The 16510-nt window shown below is 36.8% G+C and overlaps 1 protein-coding gene across 1 annotated transcript; it reads right to left on the reverse strand.

Annotated features, from left to right (window-relative positions):
• Positions 1-3914: 3914 nt before the first annotated feature.
• Positions 3915-9471, reverse strand: LOC118275983 (circadian clock-controlled protein daywake). The gene is made up of 5 exons (XM_050707341.1): positions 9144-9471; positions 6723-6942; positions 5521-5645; positions 4850-5002; positions 3915-4275 (listed from the first exon to the last, which is right to left on the reverse strand). Exons 1-5 carry the CDS (start codon positions 9193-9195, stop codon positions 4124-4126), a joined length of 702 nt encoding a protein of 233 aa, XP_050563298.1. The 5' UTR covers positions 9196-9471; the 3' UTR covers positions 3915-4123.
• Positions 9472-16510: the final 7039 nt, after the last annotated feature.

Consider the following 16510-nt stretch of genomic DNA (forward strand, 5'->3'; position numbering starts at 1 on the left):
TTACCCAAAACAAACTAAAGTCCAATTCTAATAGTTAAGAATTTTGCACGTATGTGTCGTTACGCACGTTTGCACATAATCTACGCATTTGGTTAACACGTCATAACATAGTCATTCTTGGTATCTAACATTATGTATCATTACATTATTACATAGTTTATTATTACGTTCAAGCGATGCATGGAGCTGAGTTTGTTTCTATGGGCTGTGGATTTCATAATAATTTTATAACCAGTCAAAGACATCCGCTGTTGAAAAAAGCCTTATTTTTGGTCCATCAATGTATTCAATGCTTTACTATACCTTATTACCGTATCTCCCAACAGTAGAAAATTACCAAAACCATGAGCAACGTCTTATTAGCATCATCATCATGAATCTCGCTCTGTTAATACCTTCAACAGCCAGATCATTTAGGCAAAGTAGGCAAGCTCCTAGGGCGCGGCGCCAGGTTGCGGAGGGGTGCCGCGAGACGCGCACCACATCCACAACAGCCTATAGAGTGACGAGTTAACGAAAATAAGTTATAAGCCCCTATGTAGTACTTGCTGAGGACGCTCTCTTAGGAAGGCTGAGGAGATCTAATCCGCTTGTGGTCATACACCCTAATAGAACCCTATAGAAACGTCTGCCTTAAGAACAGCATCTTATGTCCTATTGTAGTCTGTAGAGTAGGTATATTATACCTGTTTACACATATTAACTGTTTGATCTTCAAATACTGAACAACAATAAAGGCTAATTCGCTTCTATTATAATAATTGCAATAGTTTCCGTTGTTATATATAAACCTACTTACTTCTTATTGTAGATATAGTTATTGTATCCACTTATCATTCTTGATAATCGCATCTATATTATTATAGCATTTTGTAAAGGTGAGTCAGGCTTGAATTTGAACCAAACTATTGTGTCGTTCTACTAGTTTCGTTCTAGGCTTTCAGAACCTAAATCAACATTATTTCGGACTTGACTATCAGTGATTACTTAGTTCGGTTATGCAAGATTTTTTTATGGTATAAACCGATAAACGAGCAAATGGATCACCTGATGGTAAGCAATCGCCGCTGTCCATGGACACCAGAAACACCAGAGGCGTTACAAGTGCGTTGCCGGTTAGGAATTTAAGCGTTGGGGAATCGGGCTTGGGATGGGGCCTCACTCACACAATTCAGGTGTTATTTTACGTCGGTTTTCTGTGAGGCTGTGGTATCACTCCGGTCGAACCGGCCCATTCGTGCCGAAGCATGGCTCTGCCACACTTATAGTTAGTTACCGAAACTAGAACTTATATTCGAACTAATAATTGAACTCGCTAGGTGGCGTACCTTTTCTAAATAGGATCCATTTAAGAAAATTGAATTATCGAGAACTCGATCAATCACTTTAAGGTTATAGAGACAAAAATATTTAAGGTTTTAAGGTTATTTGAAAGCAATTTGAAGCGTCATTGGTTTTGCATTTATTTATTTTGCCTGCCGCATCACTTCAATGCATTTACGATATTTGTCTAGGCACGACGTCCTTTCTGGTTTAACTTGTACAAGCCGATTTAGAGGTTAAATAATTTGTATTAAACCTTAAACGTTTACTTAGGTAAGTTAATTATTTAGAAATTAAACTTGTTTGCGCCTTAAAGTGGGTTTTCCCCGAAGTGGTTAAGTGAACAATGCATTTTTATAATATTTGTGTAGGCGTCCAAATAGGTTGTGGTATTGTGATTTCTATATATGTATATCTGGTTATATTCGGTTATACCAGATACAACAAGCTTTCGAAATTCTAAAACTTTAGTGTAAATATTATTAAACTCGAAACTTCAATGGAAAAATCTCAAACTGGAGGTTTGATTCGCAAAGGCTTCATAAAAAATGTTATCGTATTATCTTTTTTTATAGATTAAGGGACAAACGAATAAACTGATCACATGATTTATTTATTTCTTTTAAGGAAGGAAAATCATTCAATGACTTCTCCTTCTACGGAGAAGGAGATTGGGCGAGGCTAAAGGGAGTGTCAGACTCTTATTGACTAAAAACCACCCCTTTTCTACTCTTGCTTTTTGAGCCGGTGCCCCGGTAAACCTGCTAGGTAGTCCGCAGCAACGTAAAGTAAACTCGTACTAAGGGTACAGTAGTTGTACCCACAACACCAGAGGAGTCACAAGTACGTTGCCTGCCTCATTATCATGTTAATTTAAATTACTCGGGGAAAAACGTACAGGTGTGAATATTTTATTTGTTGCTCAGCCCCCATTCGTGTTAACACGCAGCAATAAACCATTAATAGGTACTAAGAAACCTCATTACTTCTGTTTAATACATTCAGCATGGTTATATAGTTTTTTGCACAAACTATGTAATGGCTTACCGTATATGTACCTACACACATATTATTTATACATACATATACAGTTTTATGTGTGTTGTATGTCAATATTTACTTGTAGGTTACTTGTACGTTCAAAGTGACAACTAGGCTTCTCTGAAATCTTCTATTACGTAATAGTACCTAACCACAACAGACATAGGGTGTTTTTCCACCAGAGATATGTTATTTAGATATGCTACTAAGCTAAACTGTGAAACTATGGGATCATTTCTACCTATACACATAGCTTATGTAACTGGTCAAGGAAGATACGCAGGTCGAGTATCTGATATATCGATAGCAGGGAAGCCATCCATAGCTCGCATCTTTCCATAAAATAAACATAGCATAGCTGAGTCCATTTCTACCAGTGTTTAAGTTATGTGTACCAATGAATATGATTGGTACAAGCCAAACGCAACGCAAACCAAAGGATTAGTTTAAGTAATCATTAAATGTCTCTGAATGCGGCAGTAAGTCAATTAGTATATATTAGATATACTCATACTTACTGAAAAATAATATTTTATTATAAAAAGCATTAATTATTTTTCAGGAAGAATCATAAAATGTATATGATAGGTATGTAAATTGAAATTTAAAGATATAATAATAAAACGATTGCAATTTTAATTGCTTATTATAACCAGCTTCAGTGTGAATAATATAAATGTTAAAATATGTATTTGACACAAATAACTCCTTGCGTTTTGACGGTCACGTGGCTAGGTGGATAGATATACATCTGCAAAATCCTTCGCCTCCTTTGTTGCTGCTATCTCAATGTTTATGACTTTGAACTTGATATTGTTTCTAAGTTTTGTTTTAAAGTAGGTAAAAAACTAAGATGCAGGGACCGGTTCCTAAGAGCAGTAAGTTGTTAGTTAATGGTTTTTAAGATCGATTACAAAGCAAGGGATGTTGATATGGAGTGCAACATTTTGATTTTAATTTATTTATTAGATCAGATTTAGATTTCAGCTATGATCATCCCACAGAAGGACAAAGGCCTCTTTTAGTATTTTAATCACAATAAATATATATTATCACGCCTTTTATCCCCGAAGCGGTAGGCAGAGGCGCACATTTTGGCATCTAACGCCAATGTACAATGTATATCAACTTTTCACAATAATGTATGTTGTAAGTCCCATGTATTAGAGCAGTCGCGCGTATGACTACTCGGTCAATAACACAGACTGTAAAGTTTAATTCTGTCTTTGAATCATGTACTGTACCTACTTACCAACTATAAGTGTCTCCAAATACACAATACATCTCCGTTTTAAGAATATGTTTCTAAATATGTTTTGGTGAATTGGCAGTATGTTTCCTCTCCTGTTTTCCACACTTGTATTTACTCGAGAATGGTTAAACAATATCGGTTACAATTGAACTTTGCGTTTATAATTAGATTTATGAAACTTAGAACATAATTATACAAACACATAGGTACCTACGTAGGTAGGAGCGGAAAAGTTCAAGGCAGTTGAAAACACCCATTGTTAGGCTTTGTGACAATGAAAATAAGAAAAAAAACAACATTTAGAATAAATTAACACTGTATTATCATATCCAGGTCTCTCCAGCACATCAAAATATCCCAAACTGACATTTTTGTTTTAATCAATTTTCAATTTTATCTCAAAATATTAAGGTCAAAATTTCTTTAAAAAATTTCAGTTTAGAGTAGTCTGATATGCTTCCATATGTAACATCTATTTCTTTAAGTAGGTATCAATTTATATGTAATCTATCGTATAACCAATTCTTCAATTGGTACATGGTTAAAAAGTTTTGTCGTCTCTGTAACAATCCTACCCACAACCACTTTTACGATAGGGGGCGCCACATCCTGGAATATGTCTCTCCAATTCTGATTGGCAAACTCGTGGATTGCATCCGCTGTTGATTAAAAATAGGTATAATTACATTTTTAGTGCCAATATTCAGATTCCATTAAGTTAATAAAAAACCACTTAAAATTAAATAAAAGATAATTAATTCAATTAGTTTAGTTATCTACATTATACATTACTATTGGTTGAAACTATGTGGTACTTGGCCTTAGTCTTAATCATGAACTAAGGTTTAGTTTATTAGTTCATCGATTAATGCTGTTAACATGAACACAGAACAATCGATTATGTATAATACTAGCTGTTGCACGACGCCACTTCGTCCGCGTAGAATAATGACTAAAATAAAATATCTCACGAAGATTTTACTATCTTTTCTCGGGACTCGTACACTACTTTTCTCTAGGCAAAGTAGGCAATATAAGGAGATTTTGGTAGATTTTAACATGTAAATGTTACATTATGTTGTTGTTATTGTTCTATCAATGTTAATATTCAAATCGGTTCAGTAGCTTCGGAGCCTATTCCATTCCAACAAACAAATTAACAAAATGTCTTTTCTCTTCTCATTATTTTAATAGAAGAAATATATCTATCAATGATATAACTGTAATACTCACACAATTGTTTGTTGCCGTTGAATAAATTCCGGAACTTATAATGGACATCCTTCTCGACGGTAGCAGAATAGTTCCAGTTCTTCACCATCCAGTACGTGGCACCATCCCGAGGCTTCTCGTCAATGTCCAACTGGATCTTAACTACCACTCCACCTGTTATATACAGAAATAGAGAAATTAAGATGACCGACCTTTTACCTTGTACCGTAGAGATGACTAGAGATTCATGCTAATTTCTGCACATTCAGGTCTTTGCCCAGCAATGGGGCACGTGACGGTACTGTTGGTAGACTAGGTGGAATTTTGCTCCTCAGCATTTCGGATCACCTTATAGTAAGCAATCGTCACTGCCCATGGACACCCAAAACACCAGAGGCATTACAAGTACGAAGCCAGCCTTTTGGGGGTTAGGAATTTAAGGGTTCTTATAGAATCGGGGATTGGGAAGATTGGGAAAGGGGGTGATTGGGCCGCCAGTAACCTCACTTACACTACGAGACACAACGCAAGTGTTGTTTTATGACAGTTTTCTGTGAGGCCGTGGTATCACTGCGAGCCGGCGCATTCGTGCCGAAGCATAGCTCTCTCACACTTCAATTAATTATGGATTTCTTGATAAAAAGTCTTTAACAAAACAGTAACAAAGTAACAAACGTTCCGACATTACTTACGAATTTTGATTCTATATTTCCCGGTCCCCTCAATTGGCATGATGAGCAGCTTGCCGCCGAGCGTGTAGTCGCCTTCCATGGTCACTGAGCACTTTAGGTCCAGGTCCGTTCGGTGAGGAAAACGTCTATGGTAGGGGAAATAATAGAATTATCAATAAGTTATTTTTGAGGGGCAAAATCATCCTATGACTTCTCCCGCCTTGGGCGTGGCGAGAGGGAGTTTCAGACTCTTACTGACTAAAAACCACCCCGTTCCTTCTCCTGCTTTTTGACTCGGACCCACGGTACGCCCGCTAGGTAGTCCGCAGCTAATTATCAGTAGCTACAGTAAGCATCTTACTTTAATAAGATTTAGTATTTTCATTGAAGGTACAATATGTCCTAGTACTCCGTAGAAATGGATATAGCTAAACAAACTTTTACATTTATAATATTAGGGTGATTTTAATACTGTAAAATTGATCCTGATTATAGGTATTAGTTCTCCATCATGTAGTTAAAGACAAAAAGGAGTTTAAAAATGATGCATTTAGTAATTACATGACTTTATATTATATTTTTTTGCAAACATATGTGAACTTTGTTCTAGTAAAAAACTATTGCAAATCGTATAATTTTGGAACAAGCCTTGAATTTTTCATGCAATTCACATGCACGCAATACACGTGATAAAGATGTGATGACATATAAGAAGAAGAACACCGAATAAAGAATAAAAAAATTGTAATTTATATGGACTAACGATAGAAATTAATAATCGATTTTAATCCCTCAATTGCCGAGCGTGTAAAAAGAGATTCGTGAATGTGTGTGTGTGGGAGAGCCATACTTTAGCACAAATGGGCCGGATCGACCGGAGTGGTAACACGGCCTCATAGAAAACCGACATGAAATAACGCTTGCGTGGTGTTTCGTTGTGTGAGTGAGGTTACCGGAGGCCCGGGGGCCCGTCCGTATCTTCCCAATCCCTGATTACCCCAACGACCCTTAAATTCCTAACCCCCAAAAGGCCGCCAACGTGTGAAATGACAACAGTTGGTCGAGATTATTCTGACCACCTATGACAGGGCCGATAGATAGATAGATAGATAGATAGATAAAATTACAGAGTAACCTAGGTGCTAGGCTATTCTGTAATTATTCTAGATATCTAAGAGTGAACCTACGTCTAACAAAAGAAACAAAAGCAACAAGCTACTCACTTTAAGTTCAACACCTTACAGTTCTTCAAGCCTTTAACGTTGGTATTCCGAAAGTCCATTGCCAGCCCGGCTTGTAAAGACTTGACCTGGTCTATGTACATGGGATCCATCGAGGCGATCCCCATGTCTGGAATACCGGCTGCCAGCAACGGCACCGCCGCCTGAGCTGATGCCTTGAGACAAGCTGCGTCATCCTGCTTACACGCTGTAATGTTCACTCCTGTAATTTGAAATACAGTTTCAGTCAGTATGTTAGGGTTCGATTCCCGCGTCAAGTATTGCTGGGCTTTTTTTTTGGGTAATTTGGATAATTTCTCATTAGTATCATGAACACTGCCTCGTTGGTCGAGTGGTCGCATGTGCGACAAGGGGTCTCGGGTTCGATTCCCGGGTCGGGCAAATTATTGCTAGGCTTTTTTGGATTTTCGATAGTTTCTCAGTAGTATCACGGAGACTGGAATTGTGCCCAGAATACTGTAATAGGCTCACTATTACATGGGACTCATAACACAAATGGTGAAAAGGGGGTGTATAAACAGTGGTATTACGTGCCGTAATATGTACTTAAACATAAGATTAAACATGTTTCGGAAACTACATCAATGAATTACAAACATTTGTTATCATACAATGATAGTAATAACATAAGAAGTAAAGCTACTTTGAACTATTAAACTTGACTAGTTTATGACCGATACATTACATTGTCATTGATTATTATTTATAGATAGAGTAAAATATAGGACACGGTCAGCCGCCAGATGGCAGTAATGGTTTAAAGGTGCTTTTCCACCAGAGATTTGCTATGCTACGTTGCTGTGGATGCGTTTGGCTTCCACTTATCATATTCCTTGGTACACATTGCTTAGCACTGCTGGAAACGGACTTAGCTAAACTATGTTTTTTTTATAGAAAGATGCGTGCTATGGATGGCTTCCTTACTATAGATACATTGCATACTCAATCTGCGCATCTTCGTCGCATAGCTACGTAGCTGAGTATCAGTGGAAAAACGGTTATATAGTTTCACAGCTTAGCTACATACATCTTTAGTGGAAAAGCACCGTAACACAATATACATACTAATAACTTGTAACTATAAGGTAGATTGGTTTTATTTACTTTAATTTTGTTGAATAGGGGCCACTATACAACTTCTATTGTATGTATAATTAATGGTTTGTTTCAATACAAAAAACTAGCGTACCTAACTAAGTATAAAACACTAAGAATAATTAATAAAATTAAAGTTTTAATATACTGTATATAATAATAAATTATACAAAAAAATAAATAATACTTTAATTAAAATATGTTAATATACTTAGATATAAAATGTACATTTAGAATCAAGAATTGAAAAATATTTTTCATTTTGCATAAAGACTAGCATTAAGGATTGCAGAATCATTTAAATTAGGTTAAACTTAATTTTTAGAAATCATCAAAAGAACGAAAAAAATATGTCCTAAGCAACGATATTATAATTTATCAGATATTTATTTTCTTCGCGTATAACACCTTGAAACCTTATACACGGGCCGGAGCCAAATGTCCAAGGGGAAGTTTAAATAGAATAAGTGGATGATAAAGTAGTTGAGGTTAAGAATTTTTTTGTGATATTTAAAAATGGTATTATAGTTACTTTAGGTAACAATTCAATTAACATTAATTACATAAACCACAGACTGGATAAGTATTTAATCAGTGTGGATGTGGATAAAACCACGTATGGATAATCCACAAATCAAAATTAAATTAAAGATAAATTTTCACCACAACCCGGATTTACGAAAAGTACTTAAACAACAACAGAAAGGTTATGACGTAATCAATTAGCGTTTCTTGTATTTTTACCAAAAGTACTTCTTCTACTTGTAATCATGATGAGTTTTGTAATTAACACCTTTATATACAGCTATATCTAATAATAATCTCACCGTTTAATACAAACCATTATTCATTTACAAAAATAGCCTAGCTATACTAATGGGTTTTTCTAACGAGAAAAGCGCATGAGTTAAAAAATATTAAACTAGGTATATGCGTAATTCAAATACCTACAGGAATAGATCCAGTATAGGACCTGAACCTGCCACTCATTGCACGTATCTAATGGTCAGTCAGGTTAACTATGAAGTGAAATTTGAAACAATGATATTATAACTCTAGCAAGACAAAAGCAATTTCAGATCCCTTTGTTTGAGGGGAGGAAATCATCCAAATGTCCTTACTGACTATAAACCACCCCGTTCCTACTCCTGCTTCGATCTGGAGCCCGGTAACCGACGAGGCAGTCCGCAGTTCCGGAAAACTTAGGGTCCTGGATACTCTGTGATAATCCTTGGTTGATAGTTAATTACTCTATCTTACGTTTTTAACATTTTATTTAAATGTAGCATTATTATAACAAATACTTACCCTGAGCCACACCCAAGACACAGATTACGAAACAGGCTACAACACACTTCATTTTTTTTTAATTGTATTAAGATATATACTAAATCAAAGATGGTGAGATAATGCGTTGGATGACCGCTGCACTTGCAATATATACTGCGGTCAGCTAACAACAAATGAACCTTTAATGAGAGCCTACGGATAACACATCAGTGTTGGAGAAAGATCGACGCATTTTAGAGATCCACTACTATATTGCAGTAAAAAAAACTTTAGACAGCAAAAATGTTCCCTAACTACATAGAAACTATGTAACCGTCTGGCAATCACGTTTAGTAAGCAATAAAAGAACAATGCACTTAAATAAAATGGGAAATATAAAATCGAACCATATTTTTTTATTGGCAATTTGATTAAACCTCTTACCTAATTTATAACTACACCACGAGCCGCTAATGAAGTAATTTTGCTGACATAACAACAATAGCCACACTTTTTTAATTTTAAAGAAAGCATTAAATACTAAGTACAATTTATATAAACCTGTATTTTTCATTGCTAACTATAGTAAGCTATAGTGCTTACATAAAATATAACTAACTTGTACTCGTATATTGTAACGAATCGAAAGAGAGTATCAGACTCTCACTGATTAAAAACCACCCCGTTCCTATTCCTGCCTTTCGAGTCGGAGACCTGGTAACCTGCTAGGCAGTCCGCAACACCGGGAGCCCACCTATGGAGGGCCCAGTAGGGCTGATGCGACGCGGTAACCTAAAGGACATCATGCACAGAACCCTTCTACTAAGATGGTCATACACTTGTCCGAAATCATTAATGGCCTATATATCACATGACATCGCTGTGGTTAGGATTTAATGAATAATAATTATTAAAATAATCATTAAAACTAATTCCATGCGTCGACAAAATTACATGACGATACGCACATACGTTTAGTGAACGTGTTTCGTTTAATTGTTTTATAACAAAGTGCTTATCATTGCAATTTCTTGTGACACATTTATTGGCAGTTTTAATACTAAATAGTTCCGGTATTGATATTGTGCGTCGTTCGCTATGTGCTGATGGGAGAGTAGAATATATATTTTTTTCTTGAATGGCAACTGAGTTTCCAATACAGTAGATATACATATATTGTCATCACTCCAAAGCCACTCTAGGCTAGATCGATCCTGATCTACCCGACCACACTCCTATTATAGTTTTTTATCGGTGTTTCCACCCCGTGGCTTGGACCACGTAAACCCGTTGCTCCTGCGCCTAACCTTTCTCCAGTAGTGTCAGTCTGCCGTCCCATCTGGTTCAGAGAGTGAGGGAAGCTATGTTTGCACACACACTTGTACATTATAATATCTCCCGCATAATAGGCTAGTCTAGTTAGGCTTGCCACCATGATCGAAATCGATGGGAGGCTTTACTTATTTTTAATATGGTTAGTAAATCGTGACTGGCTATATTGTCTCCCACATGAAAAAGTTTATATTGACGGAGCCCTGCCCACTAAAAAAAATATTTCCTTTAGGAAAACAAAGGCGTTCTACCCTAACAGATGTCATCTATTTCATCATCATCATAATCTGTCAGTCAGTTCTCGTCCACTGTTAACATAGGCCTTAACATAGGTCTCTGAAATGCCACTGAGATCGATCTTCAGCTCTACGCTCAACCACTGCCAGCCAACTTGCATATATCATCACTCCACCTAGCTAGAGAGCGCCCTACAATACGCTTGCCTAGACGCGTTTTAAATTCTAGAACACGTATACCCAACGGTCATCGGTTTTTCGACAAATGTGACCGGCCCACTGTTATCTATTTACAAAATCTTTTTTATATGGGTCCTAAAACAATCTATCCGTATTTCCTTTTTTGATCATCGTTTTCTATGCAACGTCACTTCAACGGCCTTTAATCCCCAAAGAGGTAGGCAGAGGTGCACATTGAGCCACGTAATGCCACTATACAATGTACACTCACATTTCGCCATTTGTGTTCACAAGTCCCATGTAATAGGGGGTGAGCCTATTTCTATAAATTGGGCACTATTCCAGACTCCGTACTACTACTGAGAAATTTCCGAATAACCAATGCAGCGCGTCGAAAAAATTACATGAAATCATCCTTTTCCCTTCCATTAATGCATATTTTAAACTCTGCACTCGGTCTGAAATGTTTATTATTACAAGTTACAACAACAATAAGACTTGTCTACACGATGAACAAAGGATCTCCCAAAGTGCAAGTGACGACAGTTTTCACCTCCTACAATGAGGAAGTGTCGAACTTGACAAAAATTAATATAATTCGTGACTCGATACATTCAGTACGGAATTGTGATAAAAGGTAAACATAAGTAACCTTCCTGGTTCAACAAGTTTAACTGACAGGTTATTGGCCTCTGACCTGTGTGTCATATTGGACAATGGACATTGTTTGAACATTTCGTTGTTGTTGTTTATCCTGCTGTACCTTAGTACAGCAGGATAAACAACTAATAAGTATCCTTAATATATAATATAATAAGTATCCTTATAATAAGTATCTATACATATAATAAAATCGTAGAAAAGTGCTGTCTGTACATTGAAAATAAAAATAAAAAAAATAGCAGGGGTTATTGTTATGTCGATGTCGAACCCAAAAATGTAATTAACTTTTTTTTTGTCTGTTTGTCTGTTTGTCTGTTTGTCTGTTTGTCTGTTTGTCTGTTTGTCTGTTTGTCTGTTTATCTGTTTGTCTGTTTGTCTGTGTGTCTATGCGCGCTAATCTCAGAAACGGCTGATCCGAGTTGGATGCGGTTTTCACGAATATATTGTGGTATGCTTCAATTTACATTTAGTGTTTGTTTCATGTCAATCGGTTCATAAATAAAAAAGTTATGTCAAATTAAAGAATCACGTCGAACACTATTCTATGCTTACACACTATTCTATGATTAGATTTAAGTCGTTTCTTTTAAATTATTTAGTTTAAGCTTGGTTATTATAGCATAGAGGATAGGTTGTAATATAATTTCTTTTTTAATTGTTATAAATTCGTAATTCGTAGCTTTCTTTAGTTTTAAGTTAGTTTTCATCTTAAGTTCGGAAAGATTATAATATTTCTTTAGTTTAAGTCCGTTTTTAAACTATTTTTTTGAATGCCCTAAGTGAGTATACATCTATTGAATTCAAACGCAGAGCTCATTATGTTGATTTTTGAAGAGTTCCCTGGAATATCTTCTACATCTCATTTTTGAAGAGATAAGAAAACCAAAAATTTGCCGGAAGTCACTATTCCACGCGAACGAAGTCGCGGGCAAAAGCTAGTCCTCAATATATATAGTATAAGTAATAAGTATCCTTAAAATATAGAGATTTGGTTAGTCGTGCTAGGATTTTTTTCTATGTCCTAAGTTCGATTATAGAGAGATGTGGTGCAGGAGTGCCGTGCGGGATTTGAACCCACAATATATTGCGAAGAAACTAGTCAGCCGTTGCACAAACTATTTAGTGAAGACAAGTCCTTGATAGCTAAGAAAAAATACTAAGGGCGTAAATTAGAAAAAAATAATTTGAACGTATATATTCTTTTTACTTGATATAATCAATGTTTAGTATTTAGATGAAAATCTTATAAATAAAAAAATATCTAAACATTTATTTTACCTAGCAGCGATCTGCTTATATTACCTTTGAGAATGTGTTTACATAAATAAAGGCTCCATCTATGTACACCTCTATACACTGCTTTCATACATACATAGCCTTAATACAACATCATCATGTGGCACCTGTAGTTACTATCTGAAATTCTAGATGGCGTTACCTATACGACGATGACTTCGTTGATTGTGCTCACCAAGAATATAGCAAAACTAAAACTAATGAAATATTAATTGTATAATCATCTAGATTTATGAGGAGAAGTAATTTTTATATTATTATGACTATAGTGTACGTGACAATACAAACGCACACTAATTACTTTCATATTATTTAATTTCATCAATAATTTAACAATACATTAGGATTAATAGTTTGGTTAGAGGGCGAGCCTTAGTGGTCAAATGGTAAACATACAAGCCGTGAGACCAAACTCAAGTTTGATCGAGGGTATTATCTGTAGCAAGATTTCCACGAAATGATTACTGTTTACCTATTAAGTATAGTAATAAAAGATTTTATAAGGGACAACGCACATCGAAACCTCATAAAAATATGTTAACCTTTGAACACCTTAAAAACGATTTTCTACTAAATGGCAATAAATTAGCATGCATATAAATCAATCTGTCTCAAATATGTGTTACTATGTTTTGGCAATAAAATAAATGAATTTGATTAATTTACTAATTTACCTAATAATGTGCGTCATTTGGTTTCATAGAAATACAAAAAAAAATGGAAGCCGGTCATATTTAATTAATTAAACCGATTTTTTATTAATCAACGTGTTTTATTATTATTTGAATACGTTGCTTGTAACAGAGCAGGATCTAGGGCTGCGGACAACGTAAAAGATTACCGGAGCTCAGGCTCAAAGTAGGAGAAGGAACAGGGTGGTTTTTATTCAGTAAGAGTCTGACACTCCCTCTCGCCTCGCCCAGGGTGGGAGAAGTCATTGGATGATTTTCCCCCTTAAAAGAAAGCTTAACACTGGTTGAAACAGATTCAGCTAAGTTATGTTTTTTATATGGAAAGATGCGTGCTATGAATGGCTTCCCTACTATCAATACATTGCATACTCGAGCTGCGCATCATCCTCGCACAGCTACATAAATTAGTATCAGTGGAAACAGTCACATAGTTTCACAGCTTAGCTATTACAACTTCGTAGCATAGCTCTGGTGGAAAAGCACACTTAACGTATCATACTTACTCTTAATAGATTAGTAGGCGTGACATTACATTATTATGTAGTCGAAATGTGTTTCATAAACTATCACACATAATAAATCACTGAATTAATTCTGTATGGAGGATTTATGGTAACATTCACCTTAGTCACTGTCCATGGTGAATTAATTTAAACCATTAAAGCTGATTATCTTAACACTCACGTAGGTACTCGTGACATAAGTACGCTGTGAACCTTTTATATTACTGATATTCGTTCACTATTTAGTTGCATATATGAATAAACCATGAATATTTAAGCCACGAAATATATTAGAAGAATCTAGAAATGAGTAATAATTCAATTTATTCAATTCTAGCTTTTGCCTGCGACTTCACTCGCTCTCTTTTATGTTTTGTGTCAGTTAAATTGTTAATCGTGGTTTACTAGCATCCCTTGACATTTACTCCCACAATTAGTTTAAAACTTGTCTACACATGTCTATCTAAAAACATAAATATGTCCCGTTTGAATCACGATATTGTAAATCACCATAGTAAAGGATAATTTAATCCGCACGTGTAAAAACGAGTTTGGGGCAGATTTATAAAAAATAATGTACTTTTTTTTGTTAGTCACTAATAGTCGGTGTACCAATTTTTACTTTTCTACGTTAATAATTTGTGAAATGCTCCATACAAATTCCACACATTAATTTTAAGGAAGTGGGGGTTCAGAAGGAGATAAAAAATTTCGATTTCAGTTTTAATCTTTTCAAATTCCTCGTTCCGTTTTGCCGTAAAAGACGAACCAACAAACAGACACACATACTTTCACATGTATAGTATTAGTATGGAAGTATGGATATGTGATTTGATTAGATATGTGAGTAGCATTGAAGGAGTATGATGACCTATCCTTCTACAAGTTTACTAGAGTTGCGACACCAATCAGTTGCGTCATAGTTGAATAGCTGCGCTTGCGCTAGACACTAGGCATCTATCGTGAAGGACGGCTTCAAAACACTACACGAATAAAATATGTTCGGTATTTTTGCGGTTAGTGATGTAAAAGTGTAATAGAAAAAATAAATATGTGCAACTATTGACAAGTACTCGATGTCTTAAATTCGATGTTCTGGTGTGTACAATGTAGTGTAAATATTTTCGGTAATTCCCAGTGATACCTTTTATAATATTAGAGATTTGGAATCGTAGCCTATATACCTTAATCCGGAGCTGCGGAATGCCTAGCAGGATTACTGAGGCTCCGGCTTAAAGTCGGAGTAGGAACGGGTGGGTTTTAGTCAGTAAGAGTCTGATACTCCATCTCGCCTCACCCAGAGAGGAAAAGTAATTGGATGATTATACCCACTAAAAACCTGTATACCTACGGTACGATACAGTCAAAAACTGGTCCCAAACTACAGTAAAACATGAAAGATATTAAGAATTAAATAGAGAGTCGCCTTAAGGAACGTAATTGCTTGTATTGACTCTAAATTATCATGTCAATTTTTAGATCGAACTTCTAAACCCAATTACCGACAATCTCTCTTCCTTTACAACATTCAATTTAAAACTATAAACTTCGGAATGTCTCGTTGAACATGTTCATCACGTAGCCTCCATAAAGCCTGCACGGACGTCACAGCTACGTCACTAGGCTCGACGGCCATGTATCAAGTGGTTGACAGCTCGAGAGTTATAGAGCATACAGCCTTATCGTGTCATAGATGAGAGGATGGGTCGAAATGTTTGTTCCACTATGGGTAGACCGGTCTGGCGCGCGCTGGTGTGGCTGCATCGGGTGGCCAGTCGAGGAGGGTAGCGGGATCCGAGGCACGGTGCACCGCTGGCCGACCGCAGATAGTTGGGGGCCCAATTAGCGTGCTAGCCACACGTGAAAGGCTGCCCCGCCATCTAGCGAAAAATCCCATGGATACGCCATCGTGCCGGTTGGCGACCGGACGAGAGGGCCCGATGGATATTCATGGGGGGCTCGGGCGTCCCCGCAGTCTCCAGGCTGGCCTCCCATTGATGTAGCTAACTGCAGTGCGCGTCTGGGGTCGCCTGTGTGGAGGAACATTTCACTGCCATCCTCTCAGCAACCTCACACTCCTTAATGAAAACAAGAGCTAAGAAAAGGGTTAAACAGCGGCTGCACTCCTCTCCCTCAAAGTGCACCTCTCTAATATCCGAGGCTTGCACTCCAATCTCAATGCGGTCCATCACCATCTTGAGACCGAGAACCCCACGCTCTTGTTTCTCTCGGAGACCCAGATCAGATGTCCGTCCGACGCTTCGTACCTAAACTACCCAGGTTTTACCCTGGAGCACAATTTTGTTGCCCGTGCAGGCGTATGCCTGTACGTCCAGGACGGCGTCTGTTACCGGCGTCTCCGAGACTTTGAAGACCCCAGTTACTCTACATTGTGGATACTGGTGGACACAGGCATGGAGAAAATTCTCTATGCCTGTGTCTATCGGTCGCACAGCGGAGATTTGGAGACGACCAGATTAGCGCAATACCTTGAGGAGGCGGCG

The sequence above is a fragment of the Spodoptera frugiperda genome, chromosome 31, assembly GCF_023101765.2.
Source record: "Spodoptera frugiperda isolate SF20-4 chromosome 31, AGI-APGP_CSIRO_Sfru_2.0, whole genome shotgun sequence".
Classification (NCBI taxonomy): Eukaryota; Metazoa; Arthropoda; class Insecta; order Lepidoptera; family Noctuidae; genus Spodoptera; species Spodoptera frugiperda.